Below are 27,833 nucleotides of genomic sequence, written 5' to 3'. Positions count from 1 at the left end.
TGACAGTGCTCTCTGCCATGACACATTTTCCAACTTTTAAATATCAGGGCAAAGAGCCCACACCTCACTTAATCTGGTTTCTTGGTGATCATTTGTTTTCCCTTTGCATTTGACCTCTTTTCCTCCAAGTTGGTGTGGGTTGAATATTAACACATCTCGACTATGAGTATTGTAGATGTTGGTGGTCAAATGCCTGTGGCTCCATGGCCTTTCTACCTCTCAGCACAGTGCAACCTGCCACGCTGTTCCTCTTGAATGAGCTAAAGTCTCCCCGGACCCCTGTTGATAGGGGAAAGATGTGGTAGTCCCAGTTGTCACTGCCATGTTCTGCTGGGAGGTTACATGCAGGGGAAGAAAAAGAAAACAGGCAGTTTCATGTTTTTGTTTTTGTTTTTTTCCTAAATGGCTCAATACAAAATGGCAAGACATCGTGGGAAGGTGTTGTTGATGAGGGAACCAGGTTTTCTCAAAATGCAACAGACTGTGGCATGGATTTATGGACCAAGCTCACTTCCCTAGCCCCTGTGACTGGCATTTGACTTTGCCTTTTACTATTTATATTTTTCCTGTCTGGTTATTTTCTGAACAAAGGACACTTCAGCCATGACTAGATGTGGCTGTGACGTTTTGGCTAGTGCTGTGCTGCTGAGCAGACGCTGAGGTCACTGACAGAAAGGCTGGAGCAAGAAAAAGCCAGGATTCTTGGGGTGGGTGTTTGCCTCTCAGGCCCAGATCCTGTCTCCAGGGAATGGAGGAAATGCAACAAGGGAAAGAAAAGTGAGGGAGGTTGCCAAGTCAACCAATAAACAACGGATGCATAACAGCTACCTTGAAAAACATTTTATTTTTCATACTTAGCCCATCGCAAATACTTCAGAGAAGTGTGTGAACCTAAGAAACACGGAGTTAAGAGGAGATATATTCACTCTTCAGTGACCTTCCACTGAGGCTAGAAAGTCAATAGGTGGAACTTAAATAGAATCTTGATCAATAAAACACTAGAGTGGCTTTCAACGGCTTTCTCTAGGTTGTAACTTAATTAAGCATGAAAAGAATCAGCAACATCATTTAGTTTTCATGCATCTTTGTCTTCTGGGAAATAAGTCTGTCTCATTTGAGTTGATTTTGTTTATTCATTTCAGTTCTTTTATTTCCTCTATTTCTATGCAGGTAATCTATATAAAAATATTTAATTGTGAGACAGATCTTTACACCAGTCAATATGTCCCTCAGAATAGTGGTTTTTAAACTGAACATCCCGAATCTCCTGAGGTATTGGCAAAAGTGCCTGCAGAGAATGGGATGGGGCAAGATGGACTACAAGGGTAGGGTAGCCACCACTACTTAGATTTTAGGCTCTTCTCTATTAAACTGAAACACCGTTTCAAAAGGTTTTCCCTACATATCAGTCGTTTTTGTAAAACTTTGATAAAAGAAAAACAAAAATTAAAGGACAAGTTTGGAAACCATTGCTATAGAGGCCAACTGCATAATAACATCTAAACAGGTGACATTTCTCTTTTCAACAAACCCTCCTGGATGTCTGCTAGAGGAAGTCTAGAGTAGCTGGAAGGACTCTGCAATGGGACAAAGATCATGGTCAATGTCCTGATCACGACATTGCTGCTCACTTAGCTGGCTCTTCTGGGATCTTCTGCCTCTTCTAGGAAAATGCCATGATTTGCAGCCCCTGGCTAGGGCTTCACCAATGATAACAACTATTATCATTGATAGGTTGGAAGGAATGAGCCACAGGCAGAGCCCCTTTCCATTTTTTTCTCTCAGCTATTCTCACTGCACTCATCTTTCACATTTGATTCTGTGAGAGTCAGTGATAGAAAAGTGCATGTTTTAGTTTAGGGTCTTCCGAAAGCCAACTCAGAGACAGGGATTTGATTACAACTTATCTGGAAGGTGACTGGAAACAGCTGAAGAGAAATGAGAAGGGGAGGAAAGGCAACTAATACAGGGATGTTTAATAAGAGGGTTAGAGCTGTGGGAAATTGTAGCTCAGTATCATGGAGAGACTCTGAGAGAGAACTGTCTCACACAAGGGGCCAGGAAAAGGAAGTACTCAGCCTCCAGCAACTGCGGGGGCCATGTGGTCCCAGGCGTTGGAGGCTGGCTGTCCTTGGACAGTCCTGGAGAACTGCAGAGAAAGCTGCTGGCTGTCTTAGAAGAGTGAATATCAAGGGATATGGAACCAACTTCAATGTCTGCTGCAGTGCAATTGTCATCTGATTGTATACACACATCAAGCAAGCTCATCTGCCTAGTATTTACAAATTTAACCATGGCAGTAGGATGGCCAGGAGTCTGGAACTCGATATATGTCTCAAACATGGGTGGCAGAAACTAATCACTTAAATCATCTACTGCTTCCCAGGTGCATTAGCATGAACTTCGATCAGAAGCAGATGAAAGGGCAGTACTCAATCCCTGGTGCACTGATAATAAGAGGTAGCATCCCAAGTGGTGACTTAATCTGCTTCACACAACACCCTCTCAGAAAAGGATTTTTAAAAATCTACTAAACAAATTAAATGATAATGAAGTAAACAAAAAAACTTTCTAAATCCATTTTAGTAAAATATATATAAAAGAGTTATGAGTAAGAAAGGAATATTTGTGCATACATATGACATGCCATATTTTTCAGGTTTATTGTTAAATGATTCTAACTTACTTATGCTAAGTAAGACTGTAAGCCAAGAGATGGAAATGTTTGGGAATGCCTCTGCCCAAAGAACGGGATGTCACCTCCAGACCCACAAATGCTTCCAAATAATTTAGTGTAAAAGCCAATTATCACTTTTCTTTTGTAAGTGGTAACCACTTAGTGGGCAATAATAACATATGCATTTTATTTAATTCTCCCAGCAATTCTCTCAGGGAATCATTTCAAAGATGAGAAAACTAGGGAGCTGGGCTAGTCAAACAGGTAAATGACTTCCTCGGGTAAGGCAATGAACATGATGAATTGTTCATTTATAGACATAACTTTTGTAGGACCTGCTGTTGTTTGCTCAGCAACCAACCAGTCCTGTTCTTTATTCTAGGAAGCATTTAAATTTTGGGAAGCCTCCTTTTACTGTCAGTCCACACAGTTTGCAATTTTTGTACTTGACTGCTCATTGGCTCCAGGGAGACTCATGTGATGAAGTCTGGCACAATTATTTTATCCCATTCTCCGGGCCACAGTGGTTCTGGTTTAAGAGTTGTTTGTGGGGCTGGCATTGTGGCACAGTGGGTTAAGCTGATATCTGCTACAGTAGCATCTCATAACGCCTTTCAATCTAGTTTCCTACTAATGTGCCTGGGAAGGCAGCCATAGGTCACTCAGACCTTCCCATCCAAGTGGGAAACCTGGAGTTCCTGCCTCCTGGCTTTGCCCTGGCCCAGGCTTAGATGTTGTAGCCATTTGGGGAGTGAACCAATAGGTGCAAGAGTGCTCTCTGTTGCTCCCTTCCGCTCTATTGCTCTGCCTTTCAAATAATAAACAAATAAATATTTAAAAAAGAGTGGCCTCTAGTTGCCTAAGCAAGGCTCTGGATTCTGGGACTTTTGATACAACCATGACTATAAAGAATTTCTATATACTGAGATATTGGTGAGTTGGAGGCTGGATAAAGCTGCTGGTGCGAACTTCTTATTTCAGGAGAATCTGACCAAGAACCATAGCCAGAACAGAGAGATGAGAGATGAAGAAAGACAATTTTAAAGATTTATTAATTGATTTGAAAGGTAGAGCTACAGAGAGAGAAAAACAGAGACAGGGAGAGACATCTCTCATCCAGGAGCCACGAGCTTCATCTGGGTCTCCCTTCATGGGTGGCAGGGGCCCAAAGACTTGGGCCATTTTCCATTGCTTTCCCAGGTGTATTAGCAGGGAACTGGATTGGAAGTGAAGTGCCATGGATATGAACTGGCACCCACATGGGATGCTGGCGCTGCAGGTGGTGGCTTAACCTGCTGTGCCACAGTGCCAGCCCCAAAAGGCAATTCTTGATGCTGTTGCTTGAGCTCCTGGATAGAGTCTGAAATCATTAATACTTTGCAATGTGCTTATTTGTACCAACAAACTCCCTTCTGTGCTTCAGTTCACTTTTCCACCATTGCTCAAATGAAAGAGTCCTACATAATATTACAGACTGCAAGATTACTAAGCTCGGTGTTCTACCACACTCCAGGTGTTTTTTGGTGTTGGCAATAACTACACAATTTGATTATATCAGCATTTTAAATTAAAAATATTGGAAATAAAATAGGGTTATATCTATTGATACAATTATTATTAGTTTAGATCTATTAGGGGCAAAAACCTTGCTAACCTGAGCTTCTATTGTTTTGCTTAAAATGAAATTGTTTTGCCACGATAATTTTGAATTCATTTCAACTATTAAATCATCAACTTAATAAGCACTGATCACATACTAACAGGCATTATATAGCCTAATTTTTATGCTTTAATGGCAATAAAGCGGAGCAACTTTTGTAGAGAATACCCATGTAAAAGTTTAAGAGGAAGAACTGATGAAAAAGTAGAATGTAGCTTGAAACGTCTGCTAATATTATAACTTGCTATTCTAATTCAATGATTTTACCAAACCTCATGAACACCTGCTCCTTATAGAATAAAAGTATGATCAAATAGATCTGTAGACTGTATGTGTCAGTACTGAGATGCACACCAATTATAACTAAGTCTTCAGCACAGTTGAGGAATGAGTCAAAATTAAAGTAGCAAAATAAAACATTATGTTATAGTATTAAATGTCCCTCAATTTTACATATGTTTATTGATAAAATTGTATTAACTACTTCACTGAAAGTTAAAAACCCTGCCTTTTCAAGATCATGTTGGTGTGAAATTTCAAGTAAGTCACTGGGTTTCAGTATAGGATTACTTTTTTACAAAATCTTAATGTGCTTTTTGAGAATCACATAATAAATTAATGCTGATTTCCTTCCAGATCCATACAAATCATCATAGTGAAGTCAAATAATACTTTCTTAAACTGCTTTGTTGGATTTCTCTTGTAGCTAATTGATTAGCATAAGGAAGATATAAAAAAGAGTTCCTGAAAATATCCTGTTATCAAAAATCAATTGTGGCCAGCCCCGCAGCTCAATAGGCTAATCCTCCACCTAGCGGCGTCGGCACACAGGGTTCTAGTCCTGGTTGGGACACCGGATTCTTTCCCGGTTGCCCCTCTTCCAGGCCAGCTCTCTGCTGTGGTCTGGGAAGGCAGTGGAGGATGGCCCAAGTGCTTGGGCCCTGCACCCCATGGGAGACCAGGAGAAGCACATGGCTCCTGCCTTTGGATAGGCATGGTGCGCCGGCCACAGCACGCCAGCCGCGGCAGCCATTGGAGGGTGAACCAACGGCAAAAAGGAGGACCTTTCTCTCTGTCTGTCTCTCTCACTGTCCACTCTGCCTGTCAAAAAAAAAAAAAATCAATTGTTATAAGCTGAAAAGTGAAATTAAGAAATGTACTTTCACCTTCAGAAAAAGATATTTCAAACCCTTGGTTATTAATGAATAAGGTATTAGAGAATTAATCATTTTTTGGTCCTACAAATAGATGTTTCAAAATTGTTATCCTTTTGACCTTAAAATAAGAGTTAACACAGTAAAATGACCTCTTTTGTTCTTATAGACAGCAAAAGCAGCAAATAAAATGTCTTGCTATGAAATAACTTATGTCCACACTATGTCCTTACTTGAGTTTTTTGATTTAATAAGTGTATACTCTGACCAAAAACAAGATTTGCTCTGAGTATTTTAACGAGGAAGGGAGAAAAAAATTATTTCAGCCCCTGCATCCAGACTTCTTCAGACTTCTGAGATCATCAAAGTTTAACCTCAGGGGCCAGCATTGAGGCACAGCAGTTTAAGCCACTGCTTGTAATACTAGCATCTTAGATTGGAGCACCAGTTTGGTCCAGTTTGGTCCAGCTCCATTTCTGGTCCAGCTCCCTGCTAATGTGCCTGGGAAGGCTCAGAATGATGACTCAATACTTGGGTCCCTGTCACCTACGTGGGAAACCTGGATGTAGTTTTTTTTTTTTTTTTTTTTTTTTTTTGGACAGGCGGAGTTAGACAGCGAGAGAGAGAGAGAGACAGAAAGGTCTTCCTTTTTCCGTTGGTTCACCCCACAAACGGCTGGTGTGTTGCGCCGATCCGAAGTCAGGAGCCAGGCACTTCCTCCAGGTCTCCAATGCGGGTGCAGGGCCCAAGCACTTGGGCCATTCTCCACTGCCTTCCCGGACCACAGCAGAGAGCTGGACTGGAAGAGGAGCAACCGGGACAGAATCTGGTGCCCCGACCGGGACTAGAACCCAGGGTGCCGGCACTGCAGGTGGAGGATTAGCCTACTGAGCCGCGGCACTGGCTGGATGTAGTTTTGGACTTCTAGTTTTGGCTTAGTCCAGCCCTGGATGTTGCAGCCATCTGGGGAGTGAACCAGCAAATGGAAGATCTCTCGTTTTCTCTTTACCTCTCTCTCTCTTTCAAATAAATAAAAAATAAATTATTTAAAAATTTCATCTTAAGTTTTCTTGGTGCTTAATATATGAGTGCTCAGGAAATGTTTGCTGAAAGAGTAAGTGAATAAAATAATGGTATGTTCTATCCCTATAAAGTATCCAGTTCATTTCTGTTGAAATCATTTCAACTCAGATGTTACCTCTTCCATGAATCCTCCCTACAGGATAATATCTCTCCATTGTCTCGCCTACTGTTCTTCCTCTGAACCTCTGAGAGACTGGCTGCTTCGTCCAGCAACATCAGCATCAATCAGTGACTGGTTAGAAATACAGAATCTAGAATCTGCATTTTAACAAGGCTGTAGGTGATTCATGGGCACGTTGGAATTTGAGAAGTGATATTATTTATATTCATCTCTCTCTCTCTCTCTCTCTCTCTCTCCCTCTCTCTCTCTCTCTCTCAACAGATCACAAGGCTGTAGAGGCATAGATTTTATCTCTGGATTTGTCACAGCCCATAGCCTCCTACATTTCACTAATAATTTATTGAATACCAAAGTCATGAATGAATGCATTCAGGTTTGATTATAATTTTGAGTTTGCAAGATTAGAACATAAGAGAGTGACTGTTTCCTCCAGTGCTATTTGGCCTGCTTTATATAAAGGGAATGGAAATTTATACCATTATTGAATGAGTACTGTTGGTGAATGAAACATTAGTATATACAGCCTCTATTTGTCCTTAAAACAAGGCAGTAGTCCTAAGTTCCTTTCTGTGTACATGCCTTGGAGTTAAACTGATTTTACTAAGGACTTTTGTAATTTGACTAGGTGACTCATGGAGAGTTACGTTTGTACATAGGAATTATGGAGAGGAAAGGGCTACACTGTAGCCAGCCAGATCTGTTTGGCACTCCCTGGGTGACAGAGGGTACTTCTTATATGATATGGTAGCAGTCCAGATGTTGGATTCCAATGCTCCTGACTTTCACATGGACTAGATGAGGCTATCGGAGGAAATGGCAGCTAGCCTACATTCCTCTTTGCAGGACAGAGAACATTCTCAAATGATAAATTGGGGCACAGATGTATGTCAATGATTAAATCACACCTATAAGTCTCCATGAAATATTTCTTAATGAGCAGGTCTATCTTTTAGGTGCTAGGGGACGTTAAAGAAAGTCTAATCCCCAGAAATCTTGTGATCTCCCAGACAAAATAGATGAAAACACACAAGGAATCAAAAATTACACACTGCACTTCAATACACTGCAGGTTAATACTTACTCATCATATCAAATGGTTCACACATTCTTCTAAGTGGGTTGAAGGTATTATTTAATTAAAATTCATGAATCAATCAATAAAACTTCTCCCTTCAGTTTTGTAGAAGAAGTAATTAGGGCACAATGAGGTTGGGTATCAAAACAACATAACCAATGAAGTGGATTCCACTTAGAAAAATCTGAGTGGAATCACTATTATAAATTGCTTCTCTACACTGATATTAAGGCACTTCATGACCAAGATCATATTAAGTCACAGAAAAGCTATGTGTATGTTCAGTCTAGTATGTGTGTTCAGTCTAGCAGCTAATGTGTCCATGTCTCAAATCAGCATACCTAGGTTTGATTTCCTTTTCCAGCTCCTGACTCCAGTTTCTTGCTAATGCGCACCCTGGGAAGTAGCAGGTGATGGCTCAAGTCATTGGATTCCTGCACTCATGTTGGGAGGCCTAGATTGAGTTCCCAGCTCCCAAGTTTGGCCTGATCCAGCCCTGGACATTGAGGGCATTTGTGTAGTGAACCAGCAGATGGGCTCTCTCCCTTTCTCCCTTCATCTCTCCTCCCTCGCTCTCTCCATCTTTCCATGTCTCTTAGCCTCTCAAGTAAATTAAACATTTTTTAAGTTACAGAAAAATAAAGTTGCTTTTAAAAAACATTTGAGTTTTGTGGGATTGTTGTACTTGTGGAATTCATACATACTACATTTACAAAATGGCACTAAACAATCTTGCCAAATGTTAGGGGACATCATCAGCATTTCCATCAGAGTCAAAATTGGTTCTTTTATGATTATGGTGTTTCACAATAGCGCAGCACAATTTACCCCATTGTGTTCTCTTTCTTCTCCATGTCATCACAGGATGATGAATGGGGCATCACAGACCCACTGAAGCATGTACTATCAGCAGTGTGGCATGAAGGAGGAGAAAAGGGCACATCTGATGTTTGTGAGTTGCCACTTTGCTTTCATCAATGATCTTTGTTTGCCTAGTGTCATAGATTAATTGTATTTGAGGTCACATTGGATTTGTGACAGCACCGTGTAAGTTATTTTTGGAGAAGCTTGAATTTAATAAGGAAATTGCTAAGTGAGGTAGACAAAACCTTCAAGAAGTGTCTCCTTGCTTAATGAGGAAAAGGAAATCCCATGTATTGTGGCAGTAGGGAAGAAAGAGCCTAGTATGTAAGTAGTCTTGGAGGCCTGCCTGGCAATACCAACACACACTGTTGTGTTGTTTCTTCACCTCCACAGCAACAATAAGAATGATGATAATGACAAGGGCAAAGTGCTAGGACAAGAAAACAAACGCAAACTAGAAAAGTCATCTATAAATTCCCAACCAACAATGTAGAACAGAACCAATGAGATTTTACTTCTCGTCATAATAAATACTTTTGCTTTCTAGTTACAAGATTGATTCTAAAATAAATACAATGGCTTAAAAGACTTTCATCTACATTTATGATAAATATTATAAATATTCTCATTCATGGTGATAAGCTTGCTAGAGTCATTTCTGTTGCTTTGTAAATTGCCTGCATATTAATAGGTAATTTATTTGTCCTCAATAATTGGTTAATTTTCTTTCTTTCTTTTCCTCACTATGGAATAGCTAGGCAATTTCCAACATCACCATTTCATCACAGTGAAGACATTTCAACCTTGATGAGACTTCAGCTTATCCACAGAGAAAACTTTGAAGAGCTTATTAGGGAACAATGCTGCCACATCAAATTGAAAACTTGTAGCACTTAAATCTTTATGATCTGAAGAGATTCCAAGATGGTGGATTAAAGAGTGATGTGATGAACAGTGAAAGAGAATGCTGTAGGAAGTGCACTTTCAGGGGATAATTGAGGAGAAAACCAAACTGGAAATCCTGTAAGAAGAAGAGGAACCCCATGGACCTGTATGGAGGGCGCAGATGCACAGCATGAACGCAGGCACGTTGCATGAATGCAGGGGCTGAGTCAGGGCAGAGAGTAGCTGTGGAGATGGAGGTGAGGCCGGACTGCAGCAGCTTTGTAAAAAATATATTTTTATTTATTTGAAAGGTAGCAACAGTCTTTTATATACTGGTTACTCCCCAAATGCATGTAATATCCAAGTCTGAGCAGGCCAAACCCAGAAGTTCAGAAATTAATTCAGGTTTCCCATGTGAGTAGTAGAGACCCTACTACTTAGTCACCACATGATGCCTCCTAGGGTGTGCATCAGCAGGAAGCTGGAATTGGGAACAGAATCAGGACTCACCCAAGCCCTCCAATGTGGGATGTGGGCATCCAAGGCAGCAACTTAACTGCTAGATCAAACACCCACTTAACCCCCACTGTTGCTTCTATAGTCACATGTGTTCCTCAGGAAAATGTAGTTTTTATGTGTGACTATACTGAGAACACATGTATTATCAAGCTACTGGCTTACTACTTATGCAGCTATCACTTTTTTTAATGGAAAGGGTTTATTGGGGGAAACCCGACAGACTGGAGGGAAGGGGCAAATAAGGACAAGAGGGAGACGGAAAGTGTAAGAGAGAGAGATCAGGAGATAGAAAGAGAGCCCCATGTTCAGGAACAGGTGCTTTTACAACTTTGTCAGGAGGCAGACAGGGAAGTAGGAGCAGTGAATCCCGTTAGGGTGGGGGTGGAGCTGACACCAGTGGTTAGGCCACCTGGCTTCCAGCCATGGCAGCAGCGGCAGAGCCTAGAATGGTGCCGGGGTGTGGATTGTGCCATTTTACTAACCTTCCTCCCTTTTATTTTTTTTTATAAAGCAGGAGTTGTATGGGATTACATTAGCCTAAAAAGTACAGGAGGGGTGGAGTGTGATTTGCATCTGGACTGGAGCACTGGGGGCTGGCAGTTTCCCATGGACCTAATGGAAGTAGAAGCTGCACGTTTGTCCACCCCACGACTTCTCTACAACAGAACCTGCTTTCCAGCTGAGAAACGGTGGGTGCCATTTTGGGTCTGGGCTGCAGCTGCACAAGCCTTCATGCGTTTGCACAGCAACTGGCTGAGACAGGATGCCACCTTCACAGCAGTACTGGTGGCAGTGGTGGAGCAACATTCGGCCAGTGGCTCTTGTATACCCGTGTGATCTGGTAATTCTAGCGGAAGGAAAAATCTGCAGTCCCCACTGACTTCAAGCCTAGCTGATAGGTGGACAATTATGTAAATGGTGAGGTGCTCACAGCCTCCCAGGGTCAGAAAGCTTAGGCAGAGCTGTCTCAAGGAACATCTGCCTCTCTGTGGACTGGGCAGGCTGGCAAGGCAAACAAAAATCTCTGAACCCAGCAACTGTGGGAGTCTTGTGGGTTGAGACTGTGGGGGACTCAGTGGTTACATGAGAAGGTGCAGGGATTTGCTGGGTCTCTGGGCAATCACTGGGAGCAGCTCCACATGCCCACTGTGCTCATAGTGAGGACTGTGCAGATCATTTGTGTGATTCATTTGGTGGCATGGAATACACTGGGGGATAACACCCAGGCATTGAGATCTACCATACCCAACTTGGGTGTCACTCTGGATACTTGCCCTACCCTGGAGCACTGACCAGAGCTCACTGGCCACACCCACCAAACACTATAGATCTTCACTGAAAGTGCAGACATACCCACAGAGGTATAGCTCAAAGAAAAAACCCAATAGAGGAAAAAAAAAAAAAACAAAAAACAAAAATCAATCCTACAAATGCCTAAAAACAAATGACCAGAAGCAAATGAACTGAAGAAAACCATACATGATATGAATGAAAATTTTTTCCCAAGAAACTGAGATTTTAAAGAGAAATCAAAATGAAATAATAGAAATGAAGAATTCAATAGACAAAAATATGTGGTAGAAAGCCTTAACAGCAGACTTGATGAGGTGGAAGAAAGAATACACAAACTAGAAGCAAATCTTTTGAAATTATACAGCCAAACAAACCAAACAACAACAACAACAACAAAAATGCACAGAAGAAGAAAATAGAAATTTTAAAAACAGTGTTGGAGATATATGGTAATGGTATACTATCAGACAACCCAACATATGGGTCTTCAGAGTTCCTGAAGGTGTAAAAAGACAAAATGGACTAGAAGGTCTATTTGGAGAAATAAATACAGAAACCTCCCCATTGTGTAGAAAGAAAGGGACGTCCAATTAGAGGAAGCACATAGAACTCCTAACAGACATGACCAGAAAAAACCTTCACCATGGCACATTGTACTCAAATTTTCCACAGTAAAACATATGGAAAAGACTCTGAAATATGCATAAGAAAATGTCACATTACTTTCAAATAGACTCACAGCTGACTTCTCATAAAAAACCCTATAGGCTAGGAGAAAATGGCAAGATGTTCCAAGTCTTAAGAGAAGAAAACTGTCAATCTAGAGTACTGTACCCTGAAAAGCTCTCATTTTTATGAATGAAGGTGAAATAAAGACCTTCTATAGCAAACAGGAATTGAAAGAATTTGTCACCACTCATCTAGCCTTACAAAGGATGCTTAAAGATGTGCTACACACAGAAACATAGAAAGATAGCCAACATTATGAAAGAATGAGAAGGCAGAAAATCCCAAAGTAAAAGTACAAAAGAAATCCAAAGTAAACACTAGGAATATTTTTGGAAAAATAGCAGGGTCAAGTTGTTACTTATCAATAATCACCTTGAATGTAAATGGTCTCAACTCTTCAGTTAAAAAATACAGATGGGCTGAACAAATTAAAAAACAAGACTTATATATTTGCTGCCTATAAGAAACACACTTCACCAACAAAGATACATACAGAATGAAAGTGAAATGATGGAAAAAGATATTCCAGGCTAATGGAAAGCAAAAAAAAAAAAAAAAAAGGCAGCTGTAGCCAACCTAATATTAGACAAAATAGTCTTTAACATAAAAACTGTTAAAAGAGATGAAGAAGGGCACTATGTCATGATTAAGGGATCAATTCAACAGGAAGATGTGACTATTATAAATGTATACACACCCAGTAATAGGGCACCTGGCTATTTAAAAGAAATGTTAATGTATCTAAAGGGAGACATAGACTTCAATACAATAGGAATGGGGGACTTCAACACCCACTTTCGTCAATGGATAGATCAATTAGACAGAAAATCAACAAAGAAACAACAGAGCTAATTGATATTATGGACCAAATGTACCTAACTGATATCTACAGAACGTTTCATTCCATAGTTGCAGAATACACATTTTCTCATCAGTGCATGGAACTTCCTCTAGGATAGACCATATGCTAGGCCATAAGCAAGTCTTAGCAAATTCTGAAAAATCAAAATCATACCATGCATTTTCTCTGACAACAATGGAATACAGCTGGAAATCAACAACTCAAAAATCTCTAGATCATATGAAAATACATGGAGACTGAAAAACATGGTCCTGAATAAACAGTTGGGCATGGAAAAAATAAAAAAGATAAATTGAAAAATTTCTTGAAACAAATAAAGATGGGATACAGCAAAAGCAGTGCTAAGAGGGAAGTTCATAGCAAAAGAAACGTCAATGTATCTGAAGTTTATAGCATGCTTATGTTTATAAGTTTATGATGCTTACATAAAGAAATTGTAAAGGTACCATATAAATGACCTACCAATGCATCTCAATGACCTAGAAAAACAACAGAAAACCAAACCTAAATTAGTAGGAGGAAAGAAATAATTAAAATTAGAGAAGACATAAAGTTGAAAAAAAAATACACAGTACAAATGTAGAGTTAGTTTTTTGAAAAAAAAAAAATAAAAAAAACTGATACACCATTGGTGCAACTAACCAAAAGAGAGAGAGAGATGGGGGAGGGAGAAGAGACCCAAATAAATAAAATCAGGGATGGAAAAGGAAATGTAACAGCAGATATCACAAATATTAAAAAGAATCATCAGGAAATACAACAAAGAGATGTATGCCAACAAATTGGAAAACCTAGGAGAAATGATAAGAGTCTAAGATGTATAAAATCTACCAAAATAGAGTCATGAAGACAAGAAAACCTAAAGAGACCAGTAACCAAGATGGAAATTGAATCAGTAATAAAGACCCTCCCAAAAAAGAAAAGCCTAGGGCTGGACAGCTTCAATGATGAATTCTACTAGATATTTAAAGAAGAACTAATTCTAATTCTAATTCTAATTCTTCTCAAGCTATCCAAAACTATTGAAAGGGAGGTAATCCTCTCAAACTCCTTATGTGAAGCCTGCATCACCTTAATCCCTAAGCCATAAAGAAAGATACAACAGAGAAAGAGAACTATAGACCAATACCCCTGATGAACATAGATGTAAAAATCCTCAATACATCAGAAAGATCATCCACCTGGAACAAGTGGGATTTATTTATTCATGGTATGCAGGGCTGGTTCAATATTTGCAAATCAATCAATGTGACAAATCACATTAACAAATTGAAGAACAAAAACCACATGGTTATCTCAATAGATGCCAAGGAAACCTCTGATAAAATACAACATCGTTTCATAATGAGAACCTTAAGCAAACTGCATATAGAAGGAACAATTCACAAAACAATCAAGGCAATTTATGACAAATCCATGGCCAGCATACTACTGAATGAGGAAAAGCTAGAAGCATTCCCCCGAGATATGCAACCAGACAGGGATGCCCACTCTCAAAATTGCTATTTAATATAGTCCTTGAAGTTTTAGCCAGAGTCATTAGGCAAGAAAAAGAAATCAAAGGGATACAGATTGGAATGGAAGAAATCAAACTATTCCTATTTTCAGATGAAATTATCATATATATATATATATATATATATATATATATATATAAAATCCAAAAGACTCCACTGAGAGATGACTGGACTTAATAGAAGAGTATGGTAAAGTGGTAAGATATAAAATCAACACAGAAAAATCAATAGCCTTTTTAAACACAATATCATGGCTGATAAAGAACTTTTAAGATCAGTCTTATTTACAATATCTCCAAAAGGAATTAAGTACCTTGGAATAAATTTAACCAAGGTCAAAGATCTCTACAGTGAAAATTACCAAATGGAATAGAAGCAGCATTAAAAAATAGAAAAATTTTCAATGTTCATGGATTGGAAGAGTCAATATCATCAAAATGTCCATGCTACCAAAACTAGTTACAGATTCAATGCTATCCCAATCAACATACCAATGACATTCTTTGTAGATCTAGGAAAAAATGATGCTAAAATTCATATGGAAACACAGGAGACCTTGAATAGTTAAAGCAATCTTATACCACAAAAACAAAGCTGAGGGCCTCACAAAACTGATTTCAAGACATACTACAGGGAAGTTATTATCAAACAAGCCTGGTAGTGGCACAAGTCCAGACTTGTAGACCAATGGAACAGAAAAGAAACTCCAGAAATCAATCCATGCATCTACAACCAACTTATCTTTGACAAAAGAGCTAAAAATCAATTCCTGGAACAAGGACAGTTCCTTTAACAAATGGTGCTAGGGAAACTGGATCTCCACGTGCAAAAGTTTGAAACTAGACTCATACCCAACACCTTACACAAAAATCCACTCAAAATGGATCCAAGACCTAAATCTACATAAGACATTGGCATGGGCAAAGACTTCTTGGAAAAGACCCCAGAAACATAGGCAATCAAAGCCAAAATTGACAAATGGGATTACATCAATCTGAGAAGCTTTTGCACTGCAAAAGAAACACTCAGAAAAATGAAGAGACAACTGTCAGAATGGGAGAAAATTTTTGCAAACTACACAACTGATAAAGGGCTAACATTCAGAATTTATAAAGAGTTCAAGAAATTCAACAGCAACTAAACAATCCAGTTAAGAAATGGGCAAAGGACTTGAACAGGCATTTTTAAAAGAAGAAATTCAAATGGCCAAAAGAAACATGGAAAAAAATGCTCAGAATCACTAGCTAGCAGGGAAATGCAAATCAAAACCACAAATGAGGTTTCATCTCATTGCAGTTAGAATAGCTCTCATACAGAAATCAATGAATGACAGATGCTGGCAAGCATGTGGGGAAAAGAGGATCCCGTTCCACTGTTGGTGGGAATGTAAACTGGTCCAGCCAATGTGGAAGACAGTATGGAGATACCTAAAAAATCTGAATATAGTCCTGCTATATGATCTAGCCATCCCACTTCTGGGAATTTTTCCAAGCTAAAATAAATCACCATATGAAAGAGTTATCTGTATCACCCATGTTCATTACAACACAATTCACAATAGCAAAAAATATGCAATCAACCCAGATGTCCATCAGCTATTGACTGGATAAAGAAATTATGGTATATATACACTATGGAGTATTACTCAGCTGTAAAAAAAAAATGAAATCACTTCTTCTGTAACAAAATGGATGCATCAAGAAACCATTATACTTAGTAAAATAAGCCAGTCCCAAAAAGACAGATGTATGTTTTCCCTGATTCAAGGAAATTAATAGAGTCCCTTAAATAATATATTGAAGTAAAATATACATTTGGGATAATTGTTTACGCACTTGTCTCTTCCATTGAGGAATGGTGTTTTTCTTTTTTCTTTTTTTCTTCATACTATTTGTTGAAATCTTTTACTTAGTGTGGGGTTAACTATATGATCATTAAGTAAACTTAAAATAGATCTTTGCAAAAATTAAGAATGGGAATGTGAGCGGGAGGAGGGGGAAGGGTTGGAGCATGGGTGGGAGGTAGGGTACAAGGTGGGAGGTAGAAATGGCACTATGTTCCTATATCTGTATATATGAAATACATGAAGCTTGTATAACTTAAATAAAATTAAAAAATATTTATGCTCTTATGGCAATTCATTTCTTCAAAATTGAAAATATAAATTTCTTCATAAGTTCCAAGACACTTAGAACTGCCTTTCTGCTATCAATTTTTTTTCTACCACACTTTTTTTTTCTAACATGGGAAGGCAAATTTCTGAATATTTCCCCAACTGGAGACATTCTTCAGAGAGTATAAACCAGAATGAGACAAGGGTCTTACTGAACAGACTGAATATTATCATCTGTTTTAGAGATTTATAAAAATTTGAGAACTACTTCACAGAACTTTCTAGAAAGACATCCTAGTGGGTGATCTTTAAGGCAATGAATTTCTTATAGGAGAAAGATGCATTCAATTTCAGGGAAAATTTGAAGAAAACAAATGTTTTGATATTTGAAGATATGTTACATGCAGACATAGATATGGCACTAAAAATAAATCACACATCCAAGTTTAAAAAAAATCTACTTCCAGCTGATCCACCAGTGATTTTATACATAAAAGAAAACAAGTATACAAACTGGGGAAACTGTCCTAAACAGTCCTAGATGTCTCTCAGGACCAAGGGGTGATCCATTATCCAGTGGAAACAAGAGGTACCCAATGGTGTGGAACAGAGTTGACTTACCTTTTTTGGCGAGGCTATTGTTGGGTTCATACTTCTCAATCAACACTTGGACTTGTTCTTGTTTTAGAGGTGGGTAAAGTATCTCATTTAACCGGGGATCTCTTTGCTTGAGGTTGATAAAATCCATCATCTGATCAACAGTAAGGTATGGTTTGCTTTTGGCACCACTAAAAATAATTTAAAATCAGAAAATTAGAATTTTTCCCATTAAGACTCATTCATACATTTTTGAACTACTAGATAACAAAACTGTGCCATTTCTGATAAAAGTATACTATAAGCAAATTCTGAACTTGTTCTAAAAACACTGTGCTGCTCTGCAAAATTTCTATATCTCTATGAACTACAAAATATATTTTGCAGTTGCCACCACAAAATCTCAATGCTCCTGAAAAATACCAAATGTAAAAGAAAATTCACACTAGGGAAACACTGCCTTATGAGTGGATGGAAGTGCTCTTAATTGAACACAGAATTCTAGTTTGTTTTTAGATTATGAAACTAAATTTATGATTTAGTCATCAAACTCCCTTACTTATTCCATTTAATCATTTTGAATACATATTATTCATTACTTAAAAAAATATCTACTTGAGCATATTTTTAATTTCCTTGAAGTTTAATAAGTATCTCTCTCTTCAACATAGTATGATCCAAACTGCTCATTTGTTTGATAATCATTTCAATTAGCAGAACAAAGCAGGAATATAAAGTGCACAATGCCATTCTTCAAAGCATTGTTAGTCTATGTCTACTCGTCTACTCGTATCTTTTTTTTTTTTTTTTTTTTTTTGGACAGGCAGAGTTAGATAGTGAGAGAGACAGAGACAGAGAGAAAGGTCTTCCTTCTGTTGGTTCACCCCCCAAATGGCTGTTATGGCCAGTGCGCTGCGCCGATCCAAAGCCAGGAGCCAGGTGCTTCCTCCTGGTCTCCCATGTAGGTGCAGTGCCCAATCTCTTGGGCCATCCTCAACTGCCTTCCTGGGCCACAGCAGAGAGTTGGACTGGAAGAGGGGCAACCGGGACAGAATCCGGCACCCCAACCGGGACTAGAACCCTGGATGCCAGCGCCACCGGTGGAGGATTAGCCAAGTGAGCCGCAGCGCCGGCCAACTCCTATCTTGTACACTATTTTTGGGCTGATTTTCTGTCCTTAAGTAGGTTCAGTACATAAAGAAAGGCAAATTGCTTTTTTCCCCCTTTCTTTCACAGTTAAATCCAAATTTAATCATCCCTTCCAATTAAATTGCTCTTTCTCCAGATTTATCTTGTTGTTTTGGTTTGCTTCTTTGTTTGTTTTCATTTTTTTTCCAGCTTTAAAAAAGTAATGCCTATATAAGTTTATAATGTCTAACATTAAAGCAATTAGTTTCAGCTCATGAAGTAGAGATGAAATGGTAAGTTCCCAGTCTGGAGTTCTTTGTGCTATGTAAATATCTCCACTAAGCCAAGACGCTCTCTTGTTCTCTCCGTAACCTTCCAACTACATAGAGTCAGTCAGTCACCTGAGCACACTGAAACAATTACACCAGTAAGTAAATCCCAGAAAGCTTTTGCTCATTAAAAGCAAGCAGTGGTTTCACCCCAAGGGCCAGCATGGGTGACTCTGTTCATCAGATCACACAGGAGAGCAGCTTTGGTGAACAACATTCTTTATCTCTTACAGCTCAAAAGCCTCTCCCAGCCACCTTGAGCAACAGTGCAAGCTGAGAAACAGTGCATCAAGAGTGTGGGCATTTGGTGTAGCAATCAATATGTTGCTTTGGATGCCCGCATACCCTGGTGCAGTACCTGGATTTGGTTCCTGCCTCTGCTTCCAATATGGCTTTCAGCTAATGGAGACCTTGGGAAGCAGTAAGTGATGGCTCAAATACTTGGAATACTATCCCCCATATGGGAGATCTGAACTAAGTTCCTGGCTCCCATCTTTGCCCTGACCTGGCCATGACTGTTGTGGGCATTTGGGGAATAAACCAGTGCACGGGAGACGGCTCTCTATGTCTGATTCTTTTTGCTTTTGCTTTTCAATTATATATTATATAATATATATACACACATATATCAAATATATGCATATTTTAAGAAAGAGGGTTAAAATGTGTTCTCTTACAATTCAGAAAAGATGTTATCGATTTCGGGTCGAGGGCAAAGGTTGTTCAGGAAAACTCTGTACACTTCTGGAGTGAAATCCTCTTGAGGTATTGAATCATTCTAGAAAATAAAACAACAAAGTCAGCAAATGGCTATTCTCTATCTCAAGCTCCCTCCCTCCCAGTTTTCTTTCATCGCTTTCCCCCCTTCTAGGAGGTCAAAGTAACCATTCAAAATACATCTGTGAGGCCAGGTCATTTGGATACTGGTTTTGGGTTGTCAAACCCTTATTTTCTCTTGCTTTTTAATTTAAATATTTTTTTGACAGGCAGAGTGGACAGTGAGAGAGAGAGAGAGAGAGAGAGAAAGGTCTTCCTTTGCCGTTGGTTCACCCTCCAATGGCCGCCACTGATCCGAAGCCAGAAGCCAGGTGCTTCTCCTGGTCTCCCATGCGGGTGCAGGGCCCAAGGCACTCCCGGGCCACAGCAGAGAGCTGGCCTGGAAGAGGGGCAACTGGGACAGAATCCGGCACCACGACCTGGACTAGAACCTGGTGTGCTGGCGCCGCAGGGCGGAGGATTAGCCTATTGAGCCGCGATGCCGGCCGCTTTTTAATTTAAATTTAAGAATTTTTTTCCTTCTGAAGAAATGTTAAGACAATTTCCTAAGTGTATTTACCAATGTAAAATAGACTTAGGAAACATAGGATCTTTTTAGCAGATTTTTTTTTCTGGCTTGAATCTTGAGTTTATTGTGGTAGAATATACTTGAAATGTAGCATTTTAACCATTTTTTAAGTGCACAGATCAGTAGTTTGAGGTATATGCACTTGATGTTCATCAGGTTTTGAATAAATATTTTTAAAGAAAGCAATGACTCTAGAGATAATAATGAAAACATAAATCCCAATTTTGTGTCATATTTTTTCAAATTGTGTTTCTTCCAGTTTAAATGAACTGGTAAGTTGTAATAGTTTTCATCAGTAGGACGGCAACAGTCACTATTTTTCACTGCTTTTTTTCCTGGTTCTATTGTTTAGGAAGCAAGTCATTGATATAAAATCTACTTCTATAGCTTATTTTTCTGTTTGGCTGGGCTGCCATGGAAACCAGAAGCATGTATTCAAACCTTGGTTACAGGAAGAACATTGCTGCAGTTTTCTTATGGATGTGGATACATATTTATGTGATTATTTTAATTTTCACACCCTTAAACAAAAGATACACTTCTTTTACCATATTCCTATTGTAAAATGTGTTTTTGTAGAAATTTCTAAAAGTTGTTTGAATTATTGTCTGAAATTGTACACAGCTTACTAACAGATAAGATAATTTAGCTCACCACTTGGTAGATAAGAAGGAGTCCCCATACAAGAGGAACAAAGTCATTTTATTTATTTATTTATTTTTTGGACAGGCAGAATGGACAGTGAGAGAGAGAGAGAGACAGAGACAGAGAGAAAGGTCTTCCTTTTGCCGTTGGTTCACCCTCTAATGGCCACCGCGGCCGGCACGCTGTGGCCGGTGCAGCGCACCTATCCAAAGGCAGGAGCCAGGTGCTTCCTCCTGGTCTCCCATGGGGTGCAGGGCCCAAGCACTTGGGCCATCCTCCACTGCACTCCTGGGCCACAGCAGAGAGCTGGCCTGGAAGAGGGGCAACCGGGACAGATTCCGGTGCCCCGACTGGGACTAGAACCCGGTGTGCCGCCGCCAGACACCAACACATGAAAAATACTCAGGATAATAAGAAGTATTTATTGAGCACTTATTGTATGCCCAGCATATAGTTCTATTAGCCTTACTGGAATGTTTTTATTTAATCCTCACGTCAGCTCTATCAAGTCAGCACCTTTAGGGTCCCACTTCTACAGAAACACCAGGAGATTATACAGGTTTCTTAAATCTTGGCAAGCAAGTTCATGACAGTAGAGGGTTACATTTTGGATCTGAAGGACTTGATTAGTTCACACTGTGAAGCAGTGAACTGATTGTTCATATTAGCTTTGGAATGGTGGTTTGTATTTTCTTTATATATTTCCAGAATTAAAAACTAATTCTATGATGGTTAGTTTAATATCCAGGAAAATATAATTTAAAATATATTAGTTTACTGAAGCAGACTCTAAGGAACAGAGTTGACATACAGATATTTTTCTTGACAAGTTAATGAACTATTTCCAGTAAATTCAGAAATTCAACCTTTATTAAAACTATAACTAAAGAGTTGAATCAGCCAGACTACATCACTCATAATAAACTGAATACTTAATATGGTTTTGACACAGAAAGTTGTTAAAGTGATTTTTAAAAATCATAATTTTAAACTTAACTATGGTTCTTGTTTATATTTGGAATATAAGGCATAGAAGAAAGGCAACACACCACAGTTACACAAGTTACACATAGATTTATAAATTTTATTCGTATTACTCTGTAGTTAAATTTATATCTTTTTTCAATCTAAAATAATTAGTTCATCTTTGTATTATACAAATGCCCATCACTTACAGTAGTTATTCCAAGCAAACACATGGGTTTATTCTCTACATTAAAATGTAACTCCATATGACAAAGCTATAGCAAGACTACAGTACATTCCAGATGTCTCTGAACTGTGTTCAAGTTAATCAAGGGGATTTGATACAAATAAACTATTCACAATTCTCAGAAAGTTTGTGGGTAAAGTGATAATTTTCTGAATATGCAAAAGTTTTCAGAGTTCTCACAGGAAAATACGTTTGGATTATTAATAGATGCTTTGTCTCTCTTTTCAGATATAGCACTGTTTTTTTAACAATTAAGGTAACTTTTAGGCTAACTGTAATCTCTAAAGGAGTACCCTCTAAAGGAATTTGTTATTGCAATGGATCATGTCAGCCAGGATACAAGTTCAAATGCATTAATTATCCCTAACAATGTGCACATAGATAATGTTTTAAAAAAATCTCAACAGGATATCCAGTGTTTCTGGTAACGTATCTATTTACAGAACACAATTAAATCTGGTTTGAATGACTGTTGGCTATGAAGTCGGCTCTGAGTTATGCAGAAAAACCTACCATTTATGTAACTCTTCTGTGAAATGTTTAATGTACCTCGTTAATGCATCCGAAATCTTTTTACTAATTAGTACACATTTTCTAGAATTACTGTTCTAGAGATTTAAAATTACCTAAAAGATTTAAAATATATTTTTGATGTACCATAGTCAGTTCACAGAAACATTTATTTCCTGCCTCTGAAACTGTCTTTGGTTTTTAGATTTTTTTTAAAGCATTATAATTCTACAAGACCTCAGAGTAAATTACACTTTACTGTGAATAATGATCTTTCAAAACTCTGATCATGGTTGATTATATTTTTAAAATATCTTGTTTGTTTCCAGAAAACTGTCATTACATTCAATTTGCTAAGGATAAATACATTTTTCCCAATTTAAACATAACTCATGCTATTTGAATCTCATTTTACTTTCAAAATGTCTAAAATGTCTACAGTTGACATTGTTTTGAAAGTTTGAACCTATAATATGCATAGTGGATTTTTAAGACTCAATTTATGTTTATTGACTGAATTTTCAGGATTCAATTGTTCAGAAAATTGCAATTTACAGAGAATTGGTTGATGAATTTGTTTTTCTATTTAGCTTAATTTTCTATTTTTTTCTGCTTAGCTAAATCTATAATACTAAGTTAAATTTTTTAGTCTTTATATTCCTTAACATGTTACCCAGAAAAGTTAAAATCAGAAGTGATTGCAAAGGAATAGAATTCTCTGCATGTCTTTGCAAACCCATTTCTCATGCTTGCTCTTCATACTTGAATGCAGGGGTCCTTTCTCATTTATTTATAAGCAGTTATTTCTTCCCAGCCTCAGGGCTACACACACACACACACACGCACACACACAGCTTTCTTTTTCTAGGAAAAGCTTCCCTAATTCTCTATGGCAGTATCCCATCCTTATTTTTAAAATAAATATACCATTCCCCTCCAATTTAGAAATGCATTTGTTGATTATTTATAGACTTGTTCTCCTAGAAGGAGAACCTATGGTTCTTGAAACTTGGACTTCAATTTGTTCACCACCATATTCTGAATGCCTATAGATACATGGTAAGAGATCAAGAAATATTTGTTGAGTCCATAGCATGATCTTAATTATTCTATCCTTTGTACGCCAAAGGATTAAGAAAAGATTAACAGTGAGCAAGTTCAAGAATTTTATTTTGCTGATAAAGTGAAGGTAAATTGTTTCAGGAGGCCATTCCATAGCTCTGCATAGCTTTTGCAGCATCACTTGCCTACTTTCCCTAAGGAGAAAGTGGTAGTGGGAAGACATGCTTTTTTTCTTGTGACTTTCCAAAGTTGTCAACAAACTTCAGTTTTCTGAAAAGTAGTCACAACAAGAATTGACTGATGAATTTAATCACACATACACTTTTCCATAATTCAAGTTGTAAGTTCATGAGTGACTTTACAACTTTTTTCAGTGTAATTTGAAGATTGTTAGCATGTTTAAAGAGCTAAAGATTCTTTTTATCAAGTCAGTGATTTCTGTAGGTAAGTGCTTACTTGTTGCTTGGATACTAGGACAAAATGATTTGTAATAGAAAGGAGAGTTCTACATATAGCTTCAGAAAAGGTTTCCTGCAGTAGACTGTTCTCTCACAAACAATAGGAACAAATCATTTTAGAGCCAGTTATGTAGAAATGAATTGAAATGAATGTAAATTACTTTATTCTAGGTCAGGCACGTTACAAAAGCCTGTTCTGTTCTTCTTTATCACCATATGAGCAAAGCAGATGGTCTCCAAACTTTTTTAACACTATACCCCTCTCAGTGAAAACCTTTTGAGCACAGTCCTGTAGAGTATGCAAATATACTGTAATCATTTATAAATATTATCATACTAATTTCTATGCAATTCACAAACTGTAAAACTAGAAATTTATAGCATGAGATGAAATATTTAATATATATATTTAAACATGATAACTTCATGCTATCATTAGCTAACACCTCAAGAGACTTCAAAAAGGATTTATTATTAGAGATAGGTTTGAGTCCACATTTCAAATTATCTTCTTGATTTTTCTTGGCTACTTTTTTATATTGCCTGACTAGATGACTGGTTTTTAATCTGCAAATGTGTCATTCTAGACAGAAACATTGAGGGTATGGGAGTGAAAGAAAAGAACAGCAATACTCTCAGACATTACAAATGCTAACAATGAAGTTACGGGTTTAGGTGACGATGCTTAGGTAACCGTGCGGCACTCTATACTTAGTGTGAATTAGTAAAGGCTATTTTACTGTGCTATTATTGTAAGGCAACATGCTCACCCTTGAAGATGGAAGACTACAAGCCTCCAAAGCAGTTTCAACTCGCTTTCGGTCTGCTGAAAACAAGCGATAAATGCTGCAAAAATGAAAATATAGCAATTGAGGGATGCTTAAATGCATATGGATCACAACACTTACCAGATGATACCAACTCAACGTTTTCTAATGAATCAAATCCATTTATTATTATTATTTATTATTACTATTTAAACATTTCTCCAAGCGTCTATATTGGGTTCTGAAAAATCTATACGTTTGGTTTTTAAATTGTAGTGTCTAAGAGAAAACCAAAATATTTTGATGAAAAACCAATTAAAAGTACTGCATTGAACAACCTGTGCTAGCCATCACTAAATCTGCCAATTTGTTGCTACCCATTGCTCTAAAGATGTGCGTTGCATTATTAATAATTCAACTGCTTTATTAACCAAAGTTCACAGGTAGTTCATAAGTCAAAGACATTTGGTTGAATGTGGTCTAGGAGTGTACTTTCTTTGGCCACTTATTTCAAAAAACAGAACTTAAGTACTAGACTATTTAATACATGAATTTGGATTTAGGTTCTATTGAAACATTAGAAAATCTAGTTTCTGGAGCTCACCAATCACAAAGGTGAGTTGCTGCTGTCTCCTTTGGTCAAGTTTCCCTGCTGACTTTTTCTTCCTATTCCTGACTTGCTCTGTCATTGAAGCTCCCTGCATGTCTCCTGCTGGCATCTGAATGTGCAGATTCTTAACACTGTGACAATCTTGGTGGAAAGAAGCACCAAAGGCAACTGATTTACGCTAGAGTAGATCTGAACCTCAGATTGTTTTCTGGGTTCAGCCACAAGGTTCCCTCCACTCCCTCCACCCCCTTACTGCTTCAGTATTTCTTGAAAATGATGCCCTGGGGAATGTGTATGAGGAAACCAGCTGTGCTGATGGGAGACGTGCACCGAGGAAGGACACAGTCACAACACATTTCCATGCTCCCACTTAGGCCGCTGGAGAAACAAAACAGAGCTATGGCACGGATTCAACTCTTTGAGAAAAAGAAAATTAATAATGGGAAATGTTCACAAAGCTTACTTTTTAAGAGGTATACGCCCTTCTGGAGTGACTTGCAGCTTCAGTTTAGTATAGCTGTTGGAGAAGCAGAACAATAGGGATTGAATTTATTTTAAGAATTTTTATTCACAAGTGAAATACATAGAAAAGGGTTTGGGTCTATTTGCAGTTTGTTGCATTTTCACAAACTGCTTGAGTGTTCAGAATCAGCACTCGGAAAGAGAAACAGAATATTGTCACTTTAGTCATATCCCAGAGCCCCTCTCATATCCCCTTCCAGGATCTATCCCACACAGAGAACTGCCAACTTGAATTTAAACATAGGCTATTTTTGCCCATTTTTGCACTGGTATAAATGAAATGTGATTTTTGTGTCTGATTCTTTCAATATTATGTTTTTGAGATCCATCTATTTTATTTATCGCTACACATTGTTTACTCTCATTATTGTATGTTATTCCATTATGAATATAGAAACTCTACTACTAGCTCTTCAACTGTTGATGGACACACAGGGAGAAAAATCAAGCAATAGAATTCTCAAACACTCCTGATGGGAGTTTGTACTGGGAATAAAAAAGTCTTCAGAGATTTCTTGGAAATTAAATATTATAAGAAAAATCGGTATGCGATTCAAAATTTTTGTACCAAAATAAGGTTATCTTTTAATTCTACTTTTTTGGTGAACTTTTTAAAGTATCCTCATACTACTTTAGGGAACTGTACACACCATGACCCAGCAATCCCATACATAGGTATGTATGCAATAAAAATGTTTACAATATGTGTTACCCCCCAAAAAAGTCCTAGTATATATGTAGAAGCTATTCTCAGGGAGGCACCAATATGGAATAGATATTTGTTAACAGATTAAAAATTGGTCAACTAAGTATAGCATACTATGTTTTAGGTAAAGATCTTAGTTATCTGTCCTCTTCCAGTAATATTGCCTGGAAAGACACAAGTCCTAGAGATGTTTGCTAGATGAAGAGAAATAAGAGCAAAGAGAGAGTGAAAAGAAAAAAAAAGGAAAGAAAGGAAAGCAGGGAGGAGGTAGAGGCGTGCGGGAAGGCTTCTCTCATGGTGAACCAGAGGAGATAAAAAGCAGTTAAATAAGTAGCTGTGAGCTACTGACTCAAAGTCAAAGGAATTCAAACAAAAGCGAGAAGGAAATGCGGTTGAAGGTTGAGATCTAGAATGATGGGTATGTCTTGCATAAGGAGCGAGGAGAAAAACTATTAAATAAAATATGAAGACCAAATGTTTCTCCTTGTGCTTTGGATGAAGGTTTCCCACATGCCTGAACTGCCACAGCTTCCAAAACGAACATAACCAGCTTTCCCTGCTGCTGATCTGGTCTAACTCATTATTTTCTTTGGTCAAATGATTTTTAGAAAGGCTGTTGAAATTCTGGAGTGATTTGCTAAATTGTTATGCTTTTCGTGCTTTTCCTTTTGCTCTTTCCTCTACATCCTTTCTGTTTCTTCTTTTCCTACTGATTTTTGCAATGATTGTCTACAAGGGCTGGAGGCAGGACATTAGTCTATTGATTTAAGTAGGCAGGGGAGTTATTATAGTATCTATCAATGGTCCATGACTCTAGAGAAATGAATAACATATGCTGTTCATCCTCTTCCTCAGATTAATAATTGATAGGACAGAGGCAGGTGTAGAGGCAGAGGACGCTCGGAAATTAATAATTTCTAGTTCTGGGTGCAGCTGCCAGGATTTGGAAGTGTCTCCTTATTCTGTGTCAAAAACACTGACATTCAGGCAAGCTCAGCCCAGGCATAATACGATGTGCAGGAAGAGGAAAGAATGATCTTTCTTGGATGTCTTCCAGCTCTGAACAGTGGAGGTATCAGCTCTCTAACAAATCCCAAAGGGAAATTTATGTTTGTCAATGTGAGAAACCAGTGTAGCATAAACAAAAGACGAACCGAAAAGAAAGGAAACTGACTCAAAGTAACACCCTTAGCAATAAAATTAGAGTGACTTACGCTTTTTCCAGAAATGCGTCCCTGGACATGTTCTGGGCCAGCAGGTTTGTTGCCAAACTGAAAACCTCATTTGTCCACTCCTGAAAAATGTAAATTACACTTGTGTTAGCTTAAATATTGCATAGTCATTAGACACATGCTTTTAGTCCAGCTTCTAGTAAGACCAATTAGTTCC

At 38.2% G+C, this 27,833-nt stretch overlaps 1 protein-coding gene across 4 annotated transcripts in view; it reads right to left on the bottom strand.

Moving 5' to 3' along the window:
* Positions 1-27,833, bottom strand: part of PLCB1 (phospholipase C beta 1) — a 788,982-nt gene that overhangs the window by 249,507 nt on the left and 511,642 nt on the right. For all 4 annotated transcript variants that reach the window (XM_051846235.2, XM_008256382.4, XM_051846234.2 and 1 more), the window contains exons 5-9: positions 27,659-27,738; positions 25,680-25,733; positions 24,610-24,685; positions 19,284-19,384; positions 17,174-17,340 (exon numbers count right to left, since the gene is read on the bottom strand). In XM_051846235.2, the coding sequence (XP_051702195.1) occupies positions 17,174-17,340; positions 19,284-19,384; positions 24,610-24,685; positions 25,680-25,733; positions 27,659-27,738 (478 nt within the window). The remainder of the gene's footprint in view (positions 1-17,173; positions 17,341-19,283; positions 19,385-24,609; positions 24,686-25,679; positions 25,734-27,658; positions 27,739-27,833) is intronic.

This window comes from Oryctolagus cuniculus, chromosome 11, assembly GCF_964237555.1.
Source record: "Oryctolagus cuniculus chromosome 11, mOryCun1.1, whole genome shotgun sequence".
In the NCBI taxonomy this organism is placed as follows: domain Eukaryota; kingdom Metazoa; phylum Chordata; class Mammalia; order Lagomorpha; family Leporidae; genus Oryctolagus; species Oryctolagus cuniculus.
This window is presented reverse-complemented; position numbering and strand designations above follow the sequence as displayed.